This window comes from Ostreococcus tauri, assembly GCF_000214015.3.
Source record: "Ostreococcus tauri WGS project CAID00000000 data, contig chromosome 10, whole genome shotgun sequence".
NCBI classification, from domain to species: Eukaryota; Viridiplantae; Chlorophyta; class Mamiellophyceae; order Mamiellales; family Bathycoccaceae; genus Ostreococcus; species Ostreococcus tauri.
The window spans coordinates 377169-399505 of NC_014435.2; the positions used below are offsets into that span (position 1 = coordinate 377169).

The 22337-nt window shown below is 62.0% G+C and overlaps 15 protein-coding genes across 15 annotated transcripts; 7 read left to right on the top strand and 8 right to left on the bottom strand.

The window, feature by feature from the left end:
* On the bottom strand, nt 1–822 carry OT_ostta10g02255 (Thiolase-like, subgroup; the record flags this gene model as incomplete). The annotated part of the gene is made up of 1 exon (XM_022983185.1): nt 1–822. A coding segment is annotated over one exon (822 nt), but the record flags the coding sequence as incomplete, so codon positions are not given.
* Nucleotides 823–938: 116 nt separating this feature from the next.
* On the top strand, nt 939–1484 carry OT_ostta10g02260 (unnamed product; the record flags this gene model as incomplete). Its single annotated transcript, XM_003081613.2, has 1 exon — nt 939–1484. One exon carries the CDS (start codon nt 939–941, stop codon nt 1482–1484), a length of 546 nt encoding a protein of 181 aa, XP_003081661.2.
* Nucleotides 1485–1582: 98 nt separating this feature from the next.
* Nucleotides 1583–2281, bottom strand: OT_ostta10g02270 (Peptidyl-prolyl cis-trans isomerase,FKBP-type,domain; the record flags this gene model as incomplete). The annotated part of the gene is made up of 1 exon (XM_003081614.2): nt 1583–2281. One exon carries the CDS (start codon nt 2279–2281, stop codon nt 1583–1585), a length of 699 nt encoding a protein of 232 aa, XP_003081662.2.
* Nucleotides 2282–2474: 193 nt separating this feature from the next.
* OT_ostta10g02280 (unnamed product) lies at nt 2475–4004 on the bottom strand (the record flags this gene model as incomplete). The annotated part of the gene is made up of 1 exon (XM_003081615.2): nt 2475–4004. The coding sequence occupies one exon, from the start codon at nt 4002–4004 to the stop codon at nt 2475–2477; it is 1530 nt and encodes a 509-aa protein (XP_003081663.2).
* Nucleotides 4005–4499: 495 nt separating this feature from the next.
* OT_ostta10g02290 (ATPase, F0 complex, subunit G, mitochondrial) lies at nt 4500–4859 on the top strand (the record flags this gene model as incomplete). The annotated part of the gene is made up of 1 exon (XM_003081616.2): nt 4500–4859. One exon carries the CDS (start codon nt 4500–4502, stop codon nt 4857–4859), a length of 360 nt encoding a protein of 119 aa, XP_003081664.2.
* Nucleotides 4860–5004: 145 nt separating this feature from the next.
* Nucleotides 5005–6246, bottom strand: OT_ostta10g02300 (Domain of unknown function DUF4093; the record flags this gene model as incomplete). Its single annotated transcript, XM_003081617.2, has 1 exon — nt 5005–6246. The coding sequence occupies one exon, from the start codon at nt 6244–6246 to the stop codon at nt 5005–5007; it is 1242 nt and encodes a 413-aa protein (XP_003081665.2).
* A 49-nt stretch (nt 6247–6295) lies between these two features.
* Nucleotides 6296–8416, bottom strand: OT_ostta10g02310 (TFIID subunit, WD40-associated region; the record flags this gene model as incomplete). Its single annotated transcript, XM_022983186.1, has 1 exon — nt 6296–8416. One exon carries the CDS (start codon nt 8414–8416, stop codon nt 6296–6298), a length of 2121 nt encoding a protein of 706 aa, XP_022839819.1.
* A 152-nt stretch (nt 8417–8568) lies between these two features.
* Nucleotides 8569–9387, top strand: OT_ostta10g02320 (Transmembrane adaptor Erv26; the record flags this gene model as incomplete). Its single annotated transcript, XM_022983187.1, has 2 exons — nt 8569–8647; nt 8801–9387. 2 exons carry the CDS (start codon nt 8569–8571, stop codon nt 9385–9387), a joined length of 666 nt encoding a protein of 221 aa, XP_022839820.1.
* Nucleotides 9388–9569: 182 nt separating this feature from the next.
* On the bottom strand, nt 9570–10477 carry OT_ostta10g02330 (Centromere protein Mis12; the record flags this gene model as incomplete). The annotated part of the gene is made up of 2 exons (XM_003081619.2): nt 9570–10241; nt 10397–10477. The coding sequence occupies 2 exons, from the start codon at nt 10475–10477 to the stop codon at nt 9570–9572; spliced, it is 753 nt and encodes a 250-aa protein (XP_003081667.2).
* A 105-nt stretch (nt 10478–10582) lies between these two features.
* On the bottom strand, nt 10583–12022 carry OT_ostta10g02340 (Major facilitator superfamily domain, general substrate transporter; the record flags this gene model as incomplete). The annotated part of the gene is made up of 1 exon (XM_022983189.1): nt 10583–12022. One exon carries the CDS (start codon nt 12020–12022, stop codon nt 10583–10585), a length of 1440 nt encoding a protein of 479 aa, XP_022839821.1.
* Nucleotides 12023–12232: 210 nt separating this feature from the next.
* OT_ostta10g02350 (Glycosyl transferase, family 2) lies at nt 12233–13603 on the top strand (the record flags this gene model as incomplete). Its single annotated transcript, XM_003081620.1, has 1 exon — nt 12233–13603. The coding sequence occupies one exon, from the start codon at nt 12233–12235 to the stop codon at nt 13601–13603; it is 1371 nt and encodes a 456-aa protein (XP_003081668.1).
* A 239-nt stretch (nt 13604–13842) lies between these two features.
* On the top strand, nt 13843–18156 carry OT_ostta10g02360 (Axin interactor dorsalization-associated protein,C-terminal domain; the record flags this gene model as incomplete). Its single annotated transcript, XM_003081621.1, has 1 exon — nt 13843–18156. The coding sequence occupies one exon, from the start codon at nt 13843–13845 to the stop codon at nt 18154–18156; it is 4314 nt and encodes a 1437-aa protein (XP_003081669.1).
* A 158-nt stretch (nt 18157–18314) lies between these two features.
* On the top strand, nt 18315–19805 carry OT_ostta10g02370 (unnamed product; the record flags this gene model as incomplete). Its single annotated transcript, XM_003081623.2, has 1 exon — nt 18315–19805. One exon carries the CDS (start codon nt 18315–18317, stop codon nt 19803–19805), a length of 1491 nt encoding a protein of 496 aa, XP_003081671.2.
* Nucleotides 19806–19918: 113 nt separating this feature from the next.
* Nucleotides 19919–20338, top strand: OT_ostta10g02380 (unnamed product; the record flags this gene model as incomplete). Its single annotated transcript, XM_022983190.1, has 1 exon — nt 19919–20338. The coding sequence occupies one exon, from the start codon at nt 19919–19921 to the stop codon at nt 20336–20338; it is 420 nt and encodes a 139-aa protein (XP_022839822.1).
* Nucleotides 20339–20455: 117 nt separating this feature from the next.
* On the bottom strand, nt 20456–22237 carry OT_ostta10g02390 (unnamed product; the record flags this gene model as incomplete). The annotated part of the gene is made up of 1 exon (XM_022983191.1): nt 20456–22237. The coding sequence occupies one exon, from the start codon at nt 22235–22237 to the stop codon at nt 20456–20458; it is 1782 nt and encodes a 593-aa protein (XP_022839823.1).
* Between the last annotated feature and the right edge of the window lie 100 nt (nt 22238–22337).

Sequence of the window (22337 nt, forward strand, 5' to 3'; positions counted from 1 at the left end):
GGGACTGCGCGTGGCGGCGAGCGGCGGCCTCCACGTGAGGATTGAGCTGGCGCAAATGGACCAGCGCGCTGTGGCGCGCGTCGTTACATGTGCTGTCGCGAACAGCAGCCCAACGACGCCTGCTCCTGGTTCGCAGTGACCAACGCGAGGCTTAGCGCCTTCAAACGTGAGCGCTCGAGCGCTCGAGGGCTGGGACTCCATCGACGGCGACGCCAGAACCTCAAGAGCGGCGCCGACCTCAATGGGGTCGCCGAGCGACGTACCAGTGCCGTGCATTTCCAGCCGGCCGATCGTGCGCGCGTGCAGACCAGCGCGAACAAGCACGTCGGCCATGAGTGCTTGCTGTGACGGCCCGTTTGGAGCGGTGAGCGAGCTCGATCGGCCGTCTTGGTTCACGCCCGTGTGCTCGAGTTGCGCCAGGGCGATATGGGTGGGAGATGGATCGTTCGCATCGCGCGCGAGAGCGTCCACGTCAAGAGACGTATTCGATGTCACGCGAAGGACTACGCAACACTCACCCTTGGCGTATCCGTCTGCACTCGCATCTAGAGTCTTGCATCGACCGTCGTACGAGAGCATGCTGGCCGCCGCGGCCAGCAGGAGAGTCCCCACACCCACATTCACGCTCACGCCAGCGACGAGGGCATCATCGCACTCTCGGCCACGCAAGTACGCGCTCGCAGTGTGTGCAGCGACGAGCGATGACGAACACGCCGTATCCACGCATACGGACGGCCCTCGAAGACCGAATGTGTACGACACGCGACCGCAAAGCACGCTTAAAAGTGACGAAACTGCTGAGTATGGTCCTGGTGCCGGCATGTAGACTCGGCACAAGTCGGCGTATTGTGATGTCCCTTTCGATCGTTTTTCGACGACCGGGACGCGCGTCGACGGGACGACGATCGCGACACGCGCGCGCGCGTCGACCGCGAACGATGGCGACGATGGGCGCGTCGACGACGCGATCGGTGCGCGCGGGCGCGCGCGTCGGGCGAGGACGGGCGACGGCGACGCGGACGACGGCGACGCGACGAATGATCGACGGCGATGCCGAGGCCGGGGACGGGACGTCGAGACGACGGGCGGTGGCGACGTTGATGACGCTCGCGACGGGCGCGATCGCGGTCGGACGCGCCGAGGCGGAGACCCCGCCGGAGTTCGTGGACGAGACGCGGGAGATCATCGACATGACGCGACAAATCTTGACGGGGGCGAAGAGCGACGACGCGTATCTGGATAACTTTCAGGATAAGCGCCGGGCGTGGTTCGCGAAGTATCAGTACCATCACGGGAAGTCGTTCTATGGATACGCGAACACGTGGAACGCGCAGGCGAAGGTCGGGGTGCAGATCGCGGTGAACCGAGAGAACGGGGTGCCGTACGACTACGCGCACACCGTGTACAACAAGGATTACTTGTTGAAGATTTTGGAAAAGGGAGAGGCTGAATTGCTCGACATGCAATCGCGAAACGCGCTCTGAGACGATCGATGCGATAGGGAACGAGTGAGGGATTCCTAGATGTTATTTAACGCACACCGCGCGCGTCGGTCTTACATCGATTCTTTCGCGAGCGATTCTCATCGACGCTTTTGACGCGTCTTCACGAGCTTCACCTCGAATATGACAGGTTCATTGCTCGCTGAAAGTCTCTCGAGTTGCCTCTTTTGGCCGTATTCCGGAGGTTGAGGTTCGTACGACTTGTACGCGCCCCCGTACGCGATCTCTGGTTTAATTAACGCCCGTCGCTTCCCGCCCGGTTTCATCCCGGTCAGTAACTCATCCAACCCGGGTATGAGTCGCCCATTCGGCCCGAGCTCGAACTCAACCGGATCACCCTTCCCGCACCCGATCCCGCAATCGATAGTGGCGTAGATGAAGTATCCGTTCGCCCTGCGCACGACGTACTCGAACACCGCTACGTCGCCCGCTCTCGCCTCCTCGCCCGCGCCCTCGTTCACTTCCTCGAACACCAACCCGCTCGGTCGTCGCTCGTACTTCGCCGGCGGCCCATCCGAGCGCAATCCCGGAGAAGACCAATCACCCGCGTCCACGACCGCGCGCGCGGGCGCGGAGGCGAGCGAACTGGCGACGAACACGACACGTAACACGTCCCGCCTGGAGTGAGCGCTCTGCGCCGTCGGCGTCTTCTCCGTCGTCCCCTCGACGCGCGCTCTGGTTCGGAGGGCGACAGAGCGCCGCGCGGGTCGCCGCAGGACGTCGTTCGCGGACGAGGACGACGGGCGAAGCGATGGATCGACGGTCACGACGGCGCGCATGGTGTGAAGTGAGGCGAGCGACGCACGAGAAGCGTAGAAGAACCGCTCGGCTGGGCTCCCACGTTCGATCATCGAGCGTCGACGGCGTGGTTTTGTGGTTTTCATTTGATGTATATGTTCGAATTATCCGGCGTACCGTGAGCCACTGTGCGTCTAGATCTATGACAATGTCGTGGGCGCGCGTTCCGAGTTCTCACAGGGCGTCCCGAAAGACGTTGGCCAAGATCTCGGGGTGCGGCGTCGGCGGCAACGGCGGTGCCTCGGGTTCGACGTCGGCGCTCAACTTTCGCGGTGCGAAAATGTTGTCGTACGCACTCGTGTCGGCGCTTCTCGAGGCGTACAAGAACGGGTCGTCCTCAACGCCCGTTGTACTGGCTAAGAATGACTGAATCGTGCTGTCGACGGCCGCCCACTGGTCGTACGGATTCATTGTCGTCGGCATCGCACTCTCGAACCCTGGCGGTGCATTTAATCCAGTCGGTGATTTCGGAGACACGGGCTCAGGTTGCGAGGCAGGCGACTCGGCTCTGTGTTGTGGCGGACCGCTCGTGCCAAACGACACGAGATTTTGTCGCACGGCGTCCATAGGCGCCATCGGCGGTAGCGGCGGTTCGACGCGCGCGTAATCCGGAGGTGGTCCTCGCGGAAGTGGTGGCAGTCCCTTCGGCGGCAGCGACGGCGGCGCGCTCGAAGGCAGAGGCGCCGCGGGCGTCGCGTGCGCGTGAGCGTTTGACTGTATCGCCTGACCAGATGGCACCATGCGAGGCGTCGGAATCTTTCGGAGCGTCAACCCGGTCGAACGCGGCGGTGCCGGTTGTTTGGTTCGCGGTGGAGACGTCGTTTTGTTTCCGGTTTTACTCTGTCCCATCGGAGCGGGAATTTTCTTCAAGCCGTTGGGCTCGCTCGACGACTTACCGCCATTCTGCTTGTCCGATTCCACAGCGCTCTCCGCGACTGGTTTCTTTTCAAGAGCATGTCGCTTGAGTTGCTCTTTCGCACGTCTCTCCGCTTCCTCCGCTTCAGCCTTCGCGCGCGCTTCCTCCGCTTCTCGCGCTCTAGTCGCTATTTCCTCCGCCAAAGCGGCTCGCTCGGCTTCCCTCCTCGCACGTTCTTGGATCACTAAACGCGCGATCTCCGCGCGCTCTTCCTCTTCTCGTTTCGCAATCAACTCTTGTTCCTCCCGCGCGCGTCGCTTTCGTTCCTTGGCGGCTTCCTTCGCCCTGGCCAACTCTTCTATGGTTCTATGCCCTCGCGGCGACCGTCCCTCGTTCTCCCTCGGCGAATCTCCACTCTTACGACGCGAGCTCTCGGACCTCGCGTCGCGCGTCGACGACGATTTCGCACTCACATCACGCGATGCCGTCGCGGCACCACCATCATCCGCGCGCGCCCGTCGCTCGGGCGCCACCGCGGCTACCGCGCACGCCGCGCTCGCGCACGCGAAAACCTTCGCCGCCACCATCAACGACGATCGCACCGCCGCGCGCCCATCCAACGCCGCGTTCGCGAGCACGCTCGCCAAAATACCGTTCCCCGCCCAAGACGCGCGCGCCTCATCCAGGGCGCCGTCGCGCGCCGCGCCCGCCGCGCCGCCCGCCCGGGCGCACCCCATCGCGAGCGCGCACAGGACCACCGCGAGCGCGCCCGCGAGCGCGCGCCCCCCAGCTCTCCCCCACGTCCGCGGTCCATCCCCTTCGCCCTTTCCCGCGCGCGCGGTCCCCATCGCGCGTCCAGACGCCGACGCGGTCGCGGTCGATGGATGCGATTATCACCAATCGCGCCGACGCCCACCGCGTGAATCCCCTCTTCCGCGCGCCCCCCGCGCGGCGGTCGCGCCTCGACCGCGCGCGCGCGCCGTCGCGACCGCGCGTCGGCGGCGTCGCGAACGGACGCGAACTCGCGCGCGACCCCACGGGCGCGCCGTCGACGTCGTCGCGCGCGCCCGTGGGCGATGCGCGCGGTCGCGACATCCATCGTGTGGGCGAACAGTCTCACGGTCGAGGGTTCTTTCGCGCGTGGACCCTCGTCGTGTGGGCGAACAGTGTCACGGTCGAGGGTTCTTTCGCGCGTGGACCCTCGTCGTGTGGGCGAACAGTGAGACGCGTACGCGTACTGTTCGCCCACACGCGCACACGTCTCGACCGCCCGAGCCGTCGTCCCGGCGACGCGATCGCGCGAGAGGCGAGCGCGGGCGATGCATCGGGTGCGCGAGCGCGCGATGCGGGCGACCGCTCGCGCGGTGCGCGCGTCGAGCGCGGCGTTCGACGCCGTGCGCGCGCCGGTGACGCGCGCGTACGAGGCGACGATGCGGGAGAACGCCGAGTACGTCGTGCGCGATCCGACGCGCGCGAAGCGGCTCGGTCGAGAGTTCGTGTACACGAATCTGGCGCGCGTCCCGGGAGCGATGCGCGCGGCGGCGGCGGAGGTGGAGGTGGTGAAGGAGCTCGGGATGCGGGCGCGGATGGGTGAGCTGGACGTCGCGACGGCGGCGACGGGGGCGGTGTTCGCGGCGGAGCTCTACGCGTGGTTCGCCGTGGGCGAGATCGTCGGCCGGGGGGGGAAGCTCACGGGGTACTGAGGGAAGATGCGGTGTTTTGAAGTCGATCTCGGTGGCGCGTTGTAATTTTGATCGTAGGGAGGGGTCGGTCGTCGACGGTGTTTCGTTCGCGCGTCGCGCGTGTGCGCGGACGCGACGGTTGGTTCGTTCGAACGCGACGCGTTCGCTACTCGAATCCGGGCGGTGCTCGACCGGGCGGGATGTACGCCATGGGATCGAAGCCAAGGGAGTCGATATCGAACTCGTCCTCGCTCGAGTCGGCGTCGTCGTCGCCTTGACGACGCGTCGCGTCGGCGCGCCCGTCCGTCATCTTGCGCGGCACCGGTTCGCCGCGTTTCGGTAACGCCTCCATCGCGTCGCGCACCTCGTCCTCGGTGAAAAAGAGATTCAGCTGTCGAATCAACTGTCGACCGTCGCATTCGCCCACGCCCAGGTACTCGCCCACTAATCTTCGTCGCTCGCGAACGCCTCCGAACTCGGCCCAGGTTTCATCCGCTCGCGCGTCATCCGCCACGAGTCCCCACTCAAGTAAATTCGCTCGCGTGAACACCGATCGCGTCGGGTCCGCTCTTCTCGCGTTCGCTATGGCGCGCGCGATGTCCTCGCCCTCACCGTGCTCGACGCCGACGTTGCCCACGGCGTGCCACTTCGTATCCTCCTTTGCCGAGCTCTCGTGCGCGCCCAAAAAGGCGTGCGACGCCTCCGGGAACCGTTTTAGAAACGCGTTTCTGAGCTGCCGCCCCGCCGCATCGCAATCGAACAGAACGACGATCGGTGCGTCGTATTTTTCGCGCAAGCGCGCGATCTCATCCATGCGTTCGTCGCGAACCTCCCAGTCCGCGTTCGGTCGTCGCCGAAACGCGCCTCGATGTCTAATAGCCAGAACCTTCGCTCGTTCCCTCGTGAACCCACCCCTAGATCGCACCGCACGAACGTCCGCTCCGCCCTCTACGATGATCACTAATTCACACTTCTCTCGTCGCTCCCGTCGCGCGCGCTCGCGCTCGACGTACGCGTCCCGCTCGTTCCGTCTCTGCTGGACGCGGGCTTCTTTGAGAACCTCTTCGCTCGCATACGCGCGCTCGTACGACGTCGACGTCGACGATGTCGTTGCGTCGGACGTCGTGGACCTCGCCGCCGCGCTCGCGTCGCCCGCGTCGACGTTTTCGGCCGTCGACCACCTTTTTCGTTCACGCCGTTTCGGAACGAAGAATCCTTCGTCGTCGTTGACGTCGTCTCTCGTAGCTCGCGATTGGATCGCGCGGTCGACGCGTGAGGCTCTGGACGGTATTCGTGACGCGACGCGCGCGCGGACGAGCGCACGCGGCGATTGTAGCGAGGCGCGCATGTACGCTGAGGAGTGAGGACGGTTGGCGGTCCTCGGCGCCGCGCTCGCGTTGAGGTCCATCTTCCGATTATTCTAACTTGGTCGATGCAATTATTACAAGACGCGATCACTACGAGGACTCCGTCTTGGATCTGCGAGCACCCATGGCCAGGCACAGGTTTCGGCGCGAGAACTTGACCTTGAACACGGGCGTGTTCTTCGTTGGAAACGTTTTGAGCGGCAAGCGCTTGGCCACTGCAGATAGCGGCGGCGGTGCGTTCGTCGCGTCGTCTTCATTCGTCTCCGGCGTCGACGCGTCCCAGACTCTGACGGTGTCGTCGGCGCCGCCGGAGACGACCAATCCGCCACCTCCAGCAAAGTCCATGGAGTATACCGGCCCGACGTGGCCTTTGAGGCTTGCGACGCACGTGGCGCGTGCGAGATCCCACAAGTACACTCGTCCGTCATCTGCACCGCTCGCGATGGTCCTACCATCGGGGGAAAATGCTATGGATCGCACACCGGCGGCGTGTCCCGCGAACACACGAACGCACTCACCATCGCTCATCTCCCACAGTCGCAACGTGCGGTCGGCTGAGCCGGTGGCAACGTAGTTTACGTTTGGATGCCACGCGATGCAATCCACGTTCGACAAGTGACCGACGAACATGCGTCGAGGGAACGGAGCGTCCATGGCGTATACCCTGGCCACGCGGTCGTGACACGCTGTGGCGAAGTAATATCCGAACGGACTCCACTGCACGTCCCAAATTGGATGCAGATGGCCCTCGTACGCACACAAGCAAATCTTCAGCTCCATGCTCCAGACTCGCACATGGCAATCTCTCGAAGCAGAAAGGAGAAACTTGCCACACGGGCTGAACGCGACTTGATGCACCGGGGCGCTGTGCCCGACGAACTCAGTCATTGGGATTGAGCGCGCGACCTTCGCGTCTCGATCAATCGGTCCCTTTTCCTTCTTATACTTCTTATAGTCCTCATCTTCCTCCTCCAAGTGCCACACGCGAACGACGGAGTCGGTGAACCCACCCGCAACATGCTTCACGTCCGCAGTCGCATCAGAGCACGTGAGCAAACCGTGCGCGTGCGTAAAAGTAAAGAAGCATACAGTAGGAAGGGTATCCTTCGTGAGCTTCACTCGCCATCTCAAATCCTCGACGGCTTCCTCGTAAGCGTCGTAGTCGAGCTGAGGAAGCGGTACTTTACTTCGGATCGTGTTTGGCGGATTCTCGAGCATCGCAACCGGGTACTCGGCCTCCTTCTTCTCAGGTACGTCCGGCATTTCCTCATCGTCACCCTCGCCTTCGCCATCCTCGTCGACCTCAGCCTCGTTCGCCTCCTCCGCGCCGCCGTCGTTCTTCTTCTTCTTCTTCTTAGACTTCTTCGCCTCTTCCCGAGCCTTGGCTGCGCGTTCCTTCTCCCTCTCCTTGGTATCCTTTTTATGCTGTCGAATGCGTTCGATCTCCAGGCACGACTCCACCAAACCCCATCGGCCCTTCACGCTGTTAAACTTGCGCTGTGCCTCGGGCGTTCGACCAGTGATCACGACTGCGCCGTCGGCATCGTCTTCGAACGGGCTTGGATCACCCTTGACTACGTCCACGCACAGGTGTGCGTTGAGCACCGCGAGCACCGCCATCAGGTCGTTAGCGTGCAAAAACTTTACCAGCAAATCAAACGAGTACGAAGTCATCCGCACGCTCGCCTTGTTCTCCAAAAATTTTCTAGCGATCGGATCGCTCTCGATGTGTTCGGGCTCGCTCAGCGCGCTCAAAGCGGCCAAATCTTCCCCGTACAAGCGCATGTGGTCCGCGTGGTGCTCCACGTAAAACTCCCGCGCCTCCTCCCCGAACCCTCTTTTCACGAGATCGATCAAAACGTGCGCAAACGCTGGAAACAAGATCCGACACAGCTCACCCTTGTACTTCTCCAGGCTCCCGTGCGCCCAATCTCGCAGTTTCGCGTACGCCGCGATCGCGAACCTCGGATCGCTCTCTTGCTCGCTTCGCCACAACAAGTGATCGCTCAGCGCCGCGTCCGCCCCCATCGCGCTCGCGAGCGACATCCCCGTCTTATAATCGTCCTCGCTCACCGTCTGCGCCAACCCCGCCTCGGCTCGCAAGACTCCAGCCGCTGATTTGTACCCACGTTTCGCCAGGTACCTCAACACGACGCGATCGAGCGCCTCGCTCGCTCCCTCCGCGTCGGGCGTCCGCGTCGACGCGCTCATCGAACGCCCGGTGCGTCGATCGCGTCGCCGCGCCGCGTCCGGGGGCGCGAGTGCGTCACGCGCGAGTGCGTCCGCGCGCGATGTGAGGTTTTCCCGAGGGAACGTTCGCGATCGGTGTCCCCACACCTCCACGCGCTCGAGACGCGTCGACGATGGAGTTCGTGAGCGATGCGTTGGTGTACATCGGCGGGTACCTGTTCTTGGTGTTCGTCGCGGTGTGCCTGGCGACCGGTGCGTGCGGGGCGGGCGACGACGAGGCGGCGACGGGTGTTGATGGACGCGAGGTCGATGTGATTCAACGCGCGTGGCGATGGCGCGACGACGACGCGCGACGACGACGAGCGGTGACTGACGCGAACGATGATCGGTGCGCGCGCGACGTAGGTTTGTACTACCTGGCGGAGATGGTGGAGGAGTACACGCGGTTGACGAAGCGGGTGCTGGATTACTCGATCAAGGCGTCGTACGGCTTGCACGCGTTGTTGCTCGTATTCGATCGATTGCCGTTTTTTACGCTGGCGATCTCGGCGGGGTCGCAGTTCGCGTACTCGAGGATGCTCAGGCGGTTTCCGTTCATAGATTTCACGAGCGTGGAGTTCTTGGGGTCGCTCGCGGCGCTCGCGGCGTCGCACTGGGTGTGGGTGCGACACTTTCACGGAACGTACCACAGCACAGAATACGTGCTCGGGTTCTTCTTTATGATCGTGTGGTTCGTGCCGTTTGGATTCTTCATTAGCATCGCCGCCAACGAGAGCGTGTTGCCGGGAGGGGCCACCGTTCCGGGAGCGCCGCAAGGTGGGAATCTTGGCGGGTACGACCCGAATCGAGGCGGAGGGAAGAAGACTCGAAACGCGCTCCTGATGCTGCTAGACACGCTCAAGATGTACTGGGCGAGGTTCACAGAAAAAATCATGCCCAAGGGTGGGATTCCTGGGACGTACAGAGACCCGGGACACATGAAGGGATGGTGACGAGTAGTTTCGTCAGGTTAGCCAGCGTGCTACCTCGAAGTTTTTCCCTTGCAAATCAACAAAGAAACATTCATTCCATCAAATCGTGTTATCGAGAGAGCGTCGTTCGACGCGACGCGCGCGCGCGACGAGTGCCATAATCACTAAAACCGTTTTTGTTATTGTTTACATGCGACGCCGCTTCACGCCGTTTGGGCAGCTAATTTTTCATTCAGAGAGCGAAGCACGCTCAAAGAACTTCCCTGAATGTGGTGCTGCTTTACCGCATTGTTAGCCATCACCACTGGATCGATGCTCGACGAACGCTCGGGCATAAATCCCCCCGTTCGCTGCATCGTTTCCGCCTGCGTCAAGAGCGGCGTCAACTGCTTCGCCGTGTGCACGATGCTTCCTGTCGCGCTCAAACCTTCCTTCACCCTGGCATTTTCTTTGCCGACTGCGCCTGTAATGGCTTGAATTCGCTCAACGACCTCCGCGTGAGATTCTAACTCCTTATCCAGAGCCTTGCACTCCTTCTCGCTCGACCTCAGGAGTGCTCTCGCCCTGCTCGTCCGCGCCCGAAGCGACCGCAGCTCGGCGTCCAGCGCCGCCTCCTCCTCTTCGCTCACGCTCGGCAGCGCATCGATCTCCGGCACGTGCGTCTCGTACTCGATCACTTCGCTCGGAATCGAGAAGCATGTCGCGTTGGCGTGACTCGCGAACCGCGTGAAATGATCCCCAATCTTCAACTGCAGCTTTGCGTACAACGCGTCCAAACCGTGTCGGAACGCAGCCTTCGTGCGCTCGTCCGGCGCCGTCTCTTCGCTCAGCGTCTTCTCCAACGCATCGAAACCTTCCGCGGCGTAGTGTTCAACCTATGCGCCGTCGATGATCCCACCGTCAGTCGCGCGTCGACGCGGAACGATCGAACCGCTTCCCGGGGGAACGATTCTCGAATTTCAAATGCATCGAGCGTCATCGCGTCGCGTCGCCGAGTGCGCGTCGCCGAGCGCGCGTTCGTCGCACGTACGGCGTTCATGATGTCGTCGCACACGTCTCTCGATCGCTCGCGCATGTCGCGCGCGCGTGCGCTCGGTATGGTATCGGACATGACTCCGTGAGCGTCGTGAAATGGCGTGAGGGCGACAGCTGGGAGGCCGCTACGCGCGACTCTCAAAAGTTATGCTACACGGTCGGTTTCGATCGCGCGGACGGGCTATGGGTCCGTTTTGAGCGTGAGTGGTTCGTCACCGAGGTTGAAGAACCAGTAAACGGCGCCAAAGACGTAGACGACGGCGATGATGGCGAAGACGAGGGACCAGTTTTGATCGCTCGCGTCCAAGACCAAGCCGCTGAGCGGGACGGCGATGATGCCGGCGAGCGTGGCCATCGTGTTTCCCGTGGCGAAGACCATGCCCGCGTGCTGGGGAGCGATATCTAGGTGAGAAACTGAGACGCCGGCGAGGGTGAGCGCGCTCAGGGCGAGTCCGATGTCGACGGAGACGGCGGCAAGGATGGGATCGTGCGTCGCCGCGGGTGATGCGGCGACGAGGAGCGCGATGGCTGGGCCGACAGTGCCGGTACACTGTGCCACGCGTCGAACAGTTTTCACCGGAACATTCTTAACGTTAATGAGATCGTCCGCGAGAATGCCCACACCCATGCCCAGGACGCCCTGGAGGATGTAAGGTACGAACGTGAAAGCAGGGAGATCCGCAATGTCCACGCCGTGCGCCTCATTGAAGTACGTGGGTAACCATGAGAGCAAACCGTACATGCCCCAGCTCTGCGTGAACTGCGCGACACATATCGCCTTGACCTCTTTACGTGAAACGAGCTCGCGCCAGATCTCCATCGACGTAGCCTCGGACACAGACGCGTCGGTCGACATCAAACGACGCGATTCGTCGCCTTTGCTCTGTTCATTAGAGTCGGACGCCTGCATCGCTAGCCAAATCGGGATCCAGAACAGCGCGATCGCACCAAAACTATAAAACGCACTCGACCACCCGAACTCACTCACCAACCCGGGCGTCACCGCGAAGGCGAACGCCGCGCCCGCGTAGCTCGCCGCCGTGACCGCCGCCACGGCGGTCGACCGTTTCGCCACCGGGACCTCGCGCGCGATCACCGCGTGCGTCGCTGGAAACGCCACCCCCTCCCCGGCACCGAGCAATATGCGCATGATTATCAGCGGCGCTAGACCTAACCCCGCGGCGCCCGGTGTGAGCGCCGTCGCCGCGCTCCACGCGCACACCCCCCCGAGCAAAACCGCCCGACCGCCTCTCGCGTCCGCCAATCTCCCACCCACGATCTGCGTCGCCCCGTACCCGTAAAAAAACGCACTCAGCACCAAACCCTGTTGCGTTTTCGTCCATTCGTACTGATCCTTCATCGCCACGATCGCGACCGAGATGTTCGACCGGTCGGCGTAACACGTCGCAATCGCGAACGCCATCGCCGCCGCGAGCGGTTTCCAACGTCCTCGTTCACCCGTCCCTCCCGACGTCGATCCGATCGACCCCCCGCGCGCATCGTCTCCGTCGCCCCCCCGCAGATCCACCAGCTCGATCTCTCCAGCCCCGTCGTCGTCGTCGTCGTGCCTCGGCTCGAGCGTAACGAACTCCTCATCCGCGTTCGCCCATTCGCCCCCCATCGTCTCCCTCGCCGCCGCCGCGACGGGACGGGCGCGGCGCGTCGGACGCGCGCGCGCGACGCCCCGTCGAGCGCCGCGCGCGCGCGGTGCGGCGGACGCGGCGGTGACGCGAACCGTCGGCGGCACTCGCCCGCGCATCCGTCGCCGAGTGCCGCGTCGTCGACGCCGACGCCTCGCCCGCGCTTCCGCGCGCGCGGAACGGCGGCGACGATGAAGCGTCGTCGAACGACGGACGCGGCACCGCGACTGGAACCGACGGTGAGCGTGTTGATGCCGTGTCGAAACGCCATGCCTTGGCTCACCGCCGCCGTGCGGAGCGTGTTGACGCAGAGGGACGTCGCGCTGGAACTCATCGTCGGGGACGACGCGAGCGCGGATGGAAGCAGAGCGTGGTTGCTCGCGCTCGAGCGCGCGATGGCGGCGCGCGCGGTGGAGACGGAGGTGACGTGTTTGGAGAGGGAGGGAGGAACGCGGGGGGCGGAGGCGGAGGACGACGAATTCGAGGCGGAGGCGTCGACGGACGACGCGACGAAGATGCGGACGTACGACGTCGAAGAGGTGGCGAAAGTGGCTTCTGGGTCGTGTACGATGAAGGTGATCGCGATCGATCGCGATCCGGGGGTGAGTCCGAGCGGACAAGGGTTAGCGTTGAACGCGTGCTTCGAAGCGAGCTCGGGGGCGTTTGTGGGCGAGATGGAGAGTGATGATTTACGTCCGCCCCACGCGTTCGCATCGCTCGTGCGCGCGCTGCAGAAGGAGAATCCTGAGTGGGATTGCGTGACGTCGCAAATCAGGCTGTGTGGATGGGAACGAGAGGGAATGAAGCGGTTCGAGCGGTGGCAGAACGGGTTGCTCACGCCGGAAGACTTGGCGCGAGAGCGATTCTTAGAGATTCCCGCGCTCAGGGCCTCGGCGCTGTTTAGACGGGAAAAGTTGAACGAATTCCGCGCGAAGACACATGGTGGAGCGCTGTATAGAGATTTATGGTTCCGAAATGGGACGGTGTTGGACTTTGCCGCTTCGCCTGCGGGCGAAGCAGTCGCCGACGCCCAGCCGCACCGCTGGTGGCCGGTGGACTCCGACTTCTGGCATCGATGGTTCCAAAACGGATTCAACGCCGGCAAAGTTCCTCAAAAGTTATATTGGTGGCGCCAATACGCCAACCAGAGCACGCGCACGCACAGTCGATGCTCGCACGAGCAGCTTAGAAAGTGCAAGGCGTACTTTTTCGCCGCCGCTGCTCTTGACGGTCAACTCCCATACGCTCTTGCGAAGAAAACACCCGTCAAAAAGATCGTTCTCTACGGCGTCGGCGAGACCCTACGGGCGTGGTGCAGTGATCTTCAACTGGAAATCACCGCACAGACGCCGTCCGATCGTTCAACGATCGAGATCAATGCTACCGAACACAAGCCCGGTTGGGCCCGTTGGGCCGAGACGGATGCCGACGCGTCCGTCGTGCACGCCTTCGTCTTCGGCATGGCGCCTGCGCGCGCGAAGATCGCGCGTGCCATCGACCGATCGTTCAAATCTTTACCCGAATCCGCTAGAAAAGCCTTCAATGTCGTCTACATTGCGTGAATGTTCGCTGTATTCATCCATCGACAAGACTTCAGAGTCAAAAAGCACGCGCCAAATCTTCCGGAATCGTTTCAGTCACACGTGCCGCACACCGCCGAGCTTCACGCGACCCGCGCGCGCGCCGGAGCGATCAAACGTGTCACTCTCGATAGCGCGCGCGTCCGGTTTCATCACCGCGCGCGTACTGCAACGCGTCGAGCGTCGACGAATTCACCAAAAATCTAAGATTTTCGTCGATCATGAGCGGTTCGTCGTTTCAGTGGACTCCCGAGAGCTTGCGAGCAACGATCGGCGACGAAACGAAGCTCCGAACTGTGTTCGAACGAGCCAACGTCACCGGAACTGGGACGATCAGAGGCGAGCAAGCGGTCGCGTTCCTAAGACCCAGCGGTTTACGCGACGGCGAGTTGAGTAAGATCTGGAAGGCATCGACTCGCGGGACGGGCGCGCTGAGCTCTCCGAGCGAATTGGGACAGTGCCTCGAGCTCGTGGCGCGAGCGTTGGAGCTCGAGATGCCGAGCGAGGGGATGACGACACCGAGCGGGGAAAAGAGCGGGTTCGGAGGGACGCCACGGACGCCCGCGAGCGCGAGCGCGGCGACGGTTCACGCGGCGCCCATGACGGAGGCTGAGCGTAAGAAGTACTTTGGACACTTCCGGACGATCGACGCGGAGGGTAAGGGGAACGTGAGCGTGGACACGGCGGTGAAATTTCTCTCCAAGGCGGCGTTGCCTCTGCTCTCGGTGCAGTTGTGCGTCGCTCGGGCGACACGGGGTGGGAGTTCGGTCGACCGGGACGCCTTCGCCGTGGCCATGCACGACGTCTACGCGCTCATTCGGGCGCAGGGTAAGACGCCGGTGACGCCCGTTGCGACCCCGAGCGCGCCCGTTGCGGCGCTGACGAACGACACGTCCTCGTCTGCGGCGGATGACAACTTCTTCTCGAGCATGGGACCACCCAAGCAGGGCGCGACCGCGTTGGAGGCGACCAGCCCGATGTCTTTCAACGAGGCGCTTCCGATTGCACGATATGACGACGCCGCGCGACTCGAGCGCGAGGCGGAAATGAAAACGCAGAGCGCCAAACGTGAAAAAGAAGCGGCTGAGGCTGCTCAAGCCGCAGCAGACGCTCGCATCGCTCGAGCTACGAGAGCCATTGAAGCCGCCGATGAGGACATTGCCGCTGCGCGAAAAGCGGTTGAACGAGCGGAAGAAGAAGCCGAGAGGAGAAAACGTGATGCGACGGCTCGACTAGATGCTGCGCGGAAACAGCACGCCGAGCTCGTGCAACGCGAAGGGAGCGTGAAGCGCGAAGCCATGGAAGCCATCGCCGCGAAGAAGACTCAATACGAGTTGACTGTTTCTGAGTACGAGCGTCTCAAGGCCCAAGTCGCAAACGCATCCGCGGTTGCCGCGCTTCCGGTCAAGGCGATGCAGGACAAGCTGACGAAGATCGAAGAGGAGACTCGCGCGATCAAAATGCAAACTGACAAGGCTGCCGCCGACGCATCTCAAGCTTTGATGAAGCGCGCGGTCGAGGTGGCAAAGGCCGATAGAGCGAAAGCCGCTGCGCTCCGAGAGTTGGAAGCAGTGAATTCGAAGCTCGAAATGGAGAAGTCACGCATCGAGAAGCAGTTGGAGTCACTGCAGGCCGAGATAGAGTCTTGCATCGCTAAACGGGAGGCAAAGTCTGCGGCTCATCCGGGATTGATGGATGACCTTCACGATAAGCTTCAAAAGTACAAGGCTGACGCGGCGAAGGAGAAGGAGCAAACCTCGAAAGCTATTGCCGAGTTCGAACAAGAGACATCTGACCTCAAGGCCACGATAGCATTGGCCAAGGCAGAGCTTGAGGCCGTGCAATCTGCCATGGAGAGCGATTTGGCCACCCACAAAGTTCAACTCGAGGAGAAGAGAACGGCACATCAAGAAGTAACGGAAGCCGTGCGACAAGCGCTTGAGAGACGTCGAAAGCTCGCTGAATCTCAGGCGTTGGAGATTTCGGCGCTCAACGACAAGGTTGTCGAGGCGGAGACTGCTCTTCAGATGGAAGACGCCGCGATGGATGCTCAGGAACAGACGCATCAAGAAGAAATGAATGCCAAGGAGAGCGCCTTGGCCGAGCTCAACGCAAAAATCGATGCGATTCGGTCGCAGATGGAACTTAATTACTTGGCGTCGCAGAAGGCTCTCAGCGATGTCGAGGCGCAGATCGATGCGGCGGAGGAGAAGTTCCGGGAGCAACAGGAGGAACGAGATTTGGGTTTGGAAAAGTTGAAGCTCGAGCACGACGAGCTCGAAGAAAAACTCGCAATCGCGAAGGATAAACAGGAGCAAAATGTTAGGGATAAGGCGGACAACGACGTTCTCATCGCGTCCAAACGCGCGGAGCTTCAAGAACTCAGAGAACTGGTATCGCAGGAATCGTCACGCATCGAGCGTGAGATTGCTGAAACGCAGGAAGAATTTGCCGTGGCTAAAGCCGCGCTTGACGCTGAGCGGAATGCGCTAAATGCCGCGCTTGAGAAATTACGCGAGACGCTCCCAAAGTCAGCCGCGTTCGTCGCTCAAATCCAAGCGCTTCGCTCGTCGGGAGACCGCTATGAGATTTATAAAACCGAGGCGGAAGATACCGCTGAGAAAGCCATCGCGACGTACGAAGAGATCATGAAACGTCTCGAGGCGGTAGCTTTGGAAGAGGCGGAGGGCGCAGCGGGCGACGAAGAGGACATTGTTCTTGATTCGGCGCACTCAGCGCTCGCGCACGCTCTGGAAGTATCTTCAACGAATTTCGAACCAGAGCCAAAGCATGAGCGTCTTCCATCTTTTGTTGATTTCGAAGTTTCCCCAGTTGCTGGTACCAAGTCTGGAGCCTTTGACACAGACTTTGATTCAGAACCGTTCGACGAGACAGACGCGTTCGCAGCGCCTTCGGCGCGCGGAGACGACGTCTTCGGTTCTGCGCCTGCAGAGGACGCGTTCGCTCCAATGGGCGAGTCAGAATCATTCATCCCAATGGATGAATCAGATTTATTCGCCCCGGCTGGCGAATCAGATGCCTTCGACACTACCGCGTTTGACACCGACCCAGCGGCTGACAGGCAGTTCCGATCATTCTCGATGGACGAGCCCGAGCCTGAGCTGAAGGATCCTGAGCCGATGGCGTCGTCGGGAGCTCTTGTTGCATCAAGCGCTCCGCGCGAGAACTCCTTCAGCGCGTTCGAAGAGTTCAAGCCGGAAAGTACCGATGATGTGTATGGTGTTTCTCTGGAATTCAGTGGCGCGGACGTCACGAGCGATGAGAAACGGTCGCCGCCTGAGGATTTATTCGCAGCGACTCAAACGAAGAGCATCGATGGGAGTGACGCATTCACAACGTTTGATAACGAAGCCTTCACCTCTAACGCGGACGAGCAGTGGCAGAATGACTTCGCGGTGTCGCCTCCACGTGAAGAGGTGTCGTGGAACCCCGATGAGTCCACGGACGACGCCTTCATGACGGCTCAAAAACCGCCCTCTGGTTTCGACGACGGTTTCGATGCTCCAGAGGCGAACGAGAATGACTCCGTCTTCGCCACCCCTAGCGCCGCTTTGACATTCCAGGGATCAATTTTCGGCGCGTCAGAAGAAGGTTCGGCCGCACCCACAACGCCCATGGATGATTATGCGGACGCACAAGAAGAGATGGATGAAACTGAGGAGCTTGGTCCGATTCCACCAGACGATATGTCTCGAAGCAACGCAGCGTGGGAAAAGCTGCGCGGCGACGCCAACTCAGAAGGTGTGACGGGTGCACAAATCGTGGCCATCGCGACGAAGACTGGGTTAGAAAACTCAGATCTGGCCATAATCTGGAACATTTCGTGCACACCAGGGGCGAGCGAGCTAAGCATGTACGACTTTGCGCTCTTCATGCACTTCTTGAAGCATCGTGTGAATGGAGGTCAACTTCCCCGTCAAGAAGAAGTCGACTTGACCAAGCGGGCATATCTCTTAGGCGTTTCCGAAACGGACCTAGAACCACCGTCACCAGCGGCGTTGATTCACGCGGAGACGGCTGAGACGACGCGAGCAGAGACGCGCCAAGAGCCGTCGTCGCCGGCGCGCGGCCCGAGCTCTGCTTCGCGCCTCCGCGTGCATGTCGAATCAGTTGCAAACGTCAAGGACGCGCCAAAAATGTCGTCGACGCACTTTAGCATCACAGTCGTCGATGTCGACGGCACTGCGCTCGAGCCTCCGCAGAACACTCCGATCGGGGCCCAAATCACCTCAGAAGGCGTCATTCGCGTCCAAGGCGGCGTCGTCCTCAACTCCGTTCCGGCGAACTGGCCAGAAGGATCCGCCGTCGTGTTCGAGCTCCGACACTACAAAGAAAAAGAAAAGAAAATGTCGACTAGGTGCTGGTCTTACATGGAGAAGGAATCCGTCCGCCCCGGTCTCTTCGGGCTCCCGCTCGCCGTGAAACCCACCGACGTCCGACGGAAGAAAGTCAAGCTCTACAACGCCGGCAATCCCGATCTCAAGGTTCGCTTCAGCCTCGTCGACGACGAATAGGCGCACACGCGCACTTCCTTTCATTGCACGAATTCACTCCCTTCACGAACGCCGCGCTCTGCGTCATCGTCCCCGCGCCGTTCGCTCGCGCGTCCGTCTCGCGCTCGCGCGCCCTGGACGCGCGTCCCGCGTCGCCGCCGCACTCGCCCGCGCGCGTCATGACGCGGTGGCGCGCCGTGCTCAAATCCGGCGTCGATCACTGGAGCGACTACTCCGACACCGACGACGATCGCGATCGCTTCGACGACGAGTGCGAGGACGACGAGCGACGACGGCGCGATGACGTCGAGCTCCGGCGGTCGATCGGTGAAGATTTAGACTCTCTCGGTCACGCGAAAGAGTCCTCGCGCGATCCATCGAGCGGAAACTCGAGCGATGATAAGGACGCGGACGTACACGCGAGCGCGGGCGCGCGTCCATCGACGATGCGGACGGAGGGTGGCGAAACGCGCGCGGATCGGGACGGCGGCGCGAACGACGACGGCGAGCGAGCGGGCGAGCGAGCGAGTGGGGATGAGGTCGGCGGCGCGGACGGCGTGGATGATAACGTAAAGGTTGGTCTCGGAGGGGCGTGGCGGATCGAACGGAGAGATTTGGAGTGGCAGTGCCTGTGGATTGAACTGCGAACGAGGGAAATCGATCGACACGTCGCGCGATACGAAGCGAGATTGCGAGCGATGAAGCGGAACGATGACGCCGCGGGGGCGTCGGGGGATAAAGGCGAGGCCGAGGACGTGCGAGCGGGGACGATAGGGGATTCGGCGCGGGCGAAGCGTTCGACGGTGGAGGCAAACTCGGAGAACTGCGCGCAGGTGATTCTCGGACACCCCATGTTCGCGCTCCTGGATGACGCGTGGGAGGATAAGGAGCCGACGTCGGCAAAGAAACGATTGAATCCTGGTGCGAATGATCCGTCAACGACGACGACGACCGAGCTGAGCGGTGCGAAGGCTGGTGGAACGTTGAAACGCGTGGCGTCGCCGGATACCAACCCTAAGTCGTCCGAGGAGAAGAAGCGCAAGGTCATGGACGGCATCGGCCCGAAGGAGACCAACTCGGACAGTGATATTTCCACCACGGCACTGTATGAGCAGATCGACGCGGCGAAGAAACGGGTCGAGTCGCTCAAGGAACGTCTGAGCAAGACGGCGCCCAAGCTGGAGAAACAGAAGAGCGCGTCGGACAAATTCAAGACGCCGGGGTCGAAGAACAGGAGCGATAAGACGACGTCAGATAAGACGCCCGTGAGCGTATCTGGGAAACGTTCATCGACGCGAGGCGTAGACGCGTACGACATCAACAACGTCATCTCTGCGCAAGGACCGGCCAAGTACGTCGAGCGTGCGATTCACGAAACCATCGCCACGCCGAGAGTGCGCGCGGCGAGCGCGCTCACAGCCGCCTTCGACGCCTCTACGGACGGAGAATCGAGCGATGAAGACATCTCGGACGAAGTGTACATCGTGCGTCACGCTAAACTCGAGGCTGAGGAGAAGTCTGCGCGCGAGCCGTTAGTCCGAGGCCGCTCTGGTCAAAAGCAAGCGACGCCCACTGGCAAGCAAGTCTCCCTCTTCGACGAGGACGTCGACGACGAAACCTTGGAACGAAATTTTGACATCGTCATGAACGAAGCCCCGACGAACGCGTGAGGGGCGATCACGCGTGTAAAAATCATCTGTACTTTTTTCCAAAACCGTCGCTCGTTCGACGCGCTCGTACCGCGCGTCCAACTCAACGCCACTTCACCCCTCGCGAGCGATCAATGCGCCTCGCTTTCGCCTCCACCGCGCGCGCGTCGCGCACATCGACGTCTGTCCGTGCGTCTCGCCCCTCCCGCATCGCCGAACGCGTCGGCATCGACGAACGGACGTGCGTTGCATCCATCGCGTCATCGTCACGACGCGCTTCTTTCGTCGCGCTCTCCGCGCGCGCGGACGACGACGACGAGACTACGAGTGATGAGCCATCGTCGACGACGACGACGACTTCGCGACCGACGAAGCCCTCGGAGCGACGGAAGAGTCCGGTGTACGACGGTGGGAAGTACGGAATGGGCGCGCGCGTGGACAAAGCGCTGGACGCGACGACAAACCAAGCGGGGTTCGTCGCGGGCGGGATCGTGCTCACGATGAGCGCGGTGTTGATGTTCTTATTCGGACCGAGACCACCGACGGAGTATTGAACATTGAGTGATGGTGTTAGATCGACGCGATCGAGACGCTGCGTTGTACAGAAGAGTGGTTGATTTGCATTATACGCCTTTATTCCTCTCGCGACGCGCGCGCGAACGGGCTCACGCTCAGACCCATGACTCGCGCTCGACGACGAAGTTCCTCGTCGGAGGCAGGTTTGTACGCGCCCGGAGCGATCTTGGGCGCGGACCGTGCGTTCGACGAATTGCGACGCGAGCGCGAAGTCTTGGCGTCGGGAGCGAGCCGCGTCTTCGAGGCGGCGAGTCGAACTCATCATCCGAATCCACGCCTTGCTCGCACTCGTGCTTAGCCTCGGATACCTCGATCCATTGATCGACAGCCTTTTTCAACGGCGTGAGGTCATCGATCGTGTTCGCCACTGTGGGCGCGGGCGAGCACTTTTGGCTCTCCTTGACGTATCGCGTCATCGCCGCACGCGCGACTTCCAAACGTCGCTCAGCCGCATTCGCGCGCTCTTCGAGTGCCCCAACTTCCTGTGCGGTTGCTTCTGTCGCACGATGCGCGAGTTTACTTTCTAATGTCGCGATGGTGGACTGGAGTTCGGTGTTCCTGGCGACAGCGTCCATGAGCGCCGCATTCAACCGCTTGGCCGTGGCGACGCTCCCGCACTTGCACATCAAGTCCGTCGCCACGGATGCTTCGGGGAAATCGATGCGCTGCGCAAGCGGTGCGTTCTCTGCCTCACTCGCGCGAGCCTGCGCCGAGGCTAAGGCTGCCATAATCGACTCTTGATCCTTTGCTATGAGTACTGCGTTGCGTTCGATTTGCACCCTGAGCTTGTCCATCTCGGCTCTCGTCTCTAACACTTCCTCTCGCAGAGCGCACGCCGTTTCTTCAGCAACGTTCGCGCGCTCGTCCGCGGTGTTCGAGCACCTCTGATAGAAGGCGGATGCGTCCTTTGCCTCGGTAAGGTCGCGCTCCAACGCTCGCATCGCGTCTCGAGCTTTGGTGAGCTCGTCATTGAGCGTCATGAATTCGGCGTCGTGTTGTCTCAACTCGCTCTCGACGCGAGAATTTGCCAAAGTCAACTCACGTCGCAAAGCCTCCAACTGATCATTTTGGCCACCGTCGCGCGTTTGCGTCGAAGCGCTCAAGCTCGTCTGCGTCGTCGCGCTCACGAGCTTCTTACTACCAGGCGACGCGGTCTTCTTCGCCAGCCGCAGCGCGCGCGCCAGCTCCTCGTTCTCCGCCTTCAACTTGCGCACCTCGCGCTCGCTCTCTCGCGCACGCGCCTTGAGGCTGGATATTTCTTCGCTCGCTTCCGCGATCGCTGTATCCTTCTTATCGTGCGCGTCCACGCTCGCGCGCACGAACTCCTCCATGCGCAGCGCCTCGCGATGCGCCACGCGAAGCTCGGTATCCTTCACGTTTTCAATCGCCACCCGAAGCGACTTCGCCTCCAAGCACTCATCATAAATCTTCGCGAATTCCTTCCTTTGCGTCTCGTTCACCTTCAATCGCATCCGCGCCAGAACCTCGTCCACGCTCTCCACCGGTTCAAACGTCTCGGCGTTCCGTCGCGCCGTCTCCCGATCCGCCGCGCGCGTCTCCTCATCACTCGCGCTCGTCGACCGCGCCAACCGCGACTTCCCAGCCTCCACCCCCCGCGTCGTCACCCTCTCACCCTTCGCTCGCCCTCTCGCGCCCTCGTCCACGGGCGCTCGCGCGTTCGGCGACAGCGTCGCCAGCGGCGACCGCAGCTCGTCCCCCTCGCTCGCTCGAAATCCACCATTCATCTTCGTCGTCACCGGCGTCGCCACGCGCAGGGACACCGTGCCCGCCGTCTTATCGCGCGCGTTCGCCATCGCCAGCGTCTCCGCCGTCTTGATCGCTCGCGCCAACGCGTCCCGGCGCGAGGTCGACCCCATCGCGCGCGTCGGGCGTGGTAAAGTGACGTTTCGACTCCCCTTTCGTTCCCCTCGTCGCGGCGACGCGCCGGCGTCGCGCGCGTCGGGCGCCGCCGCGCGC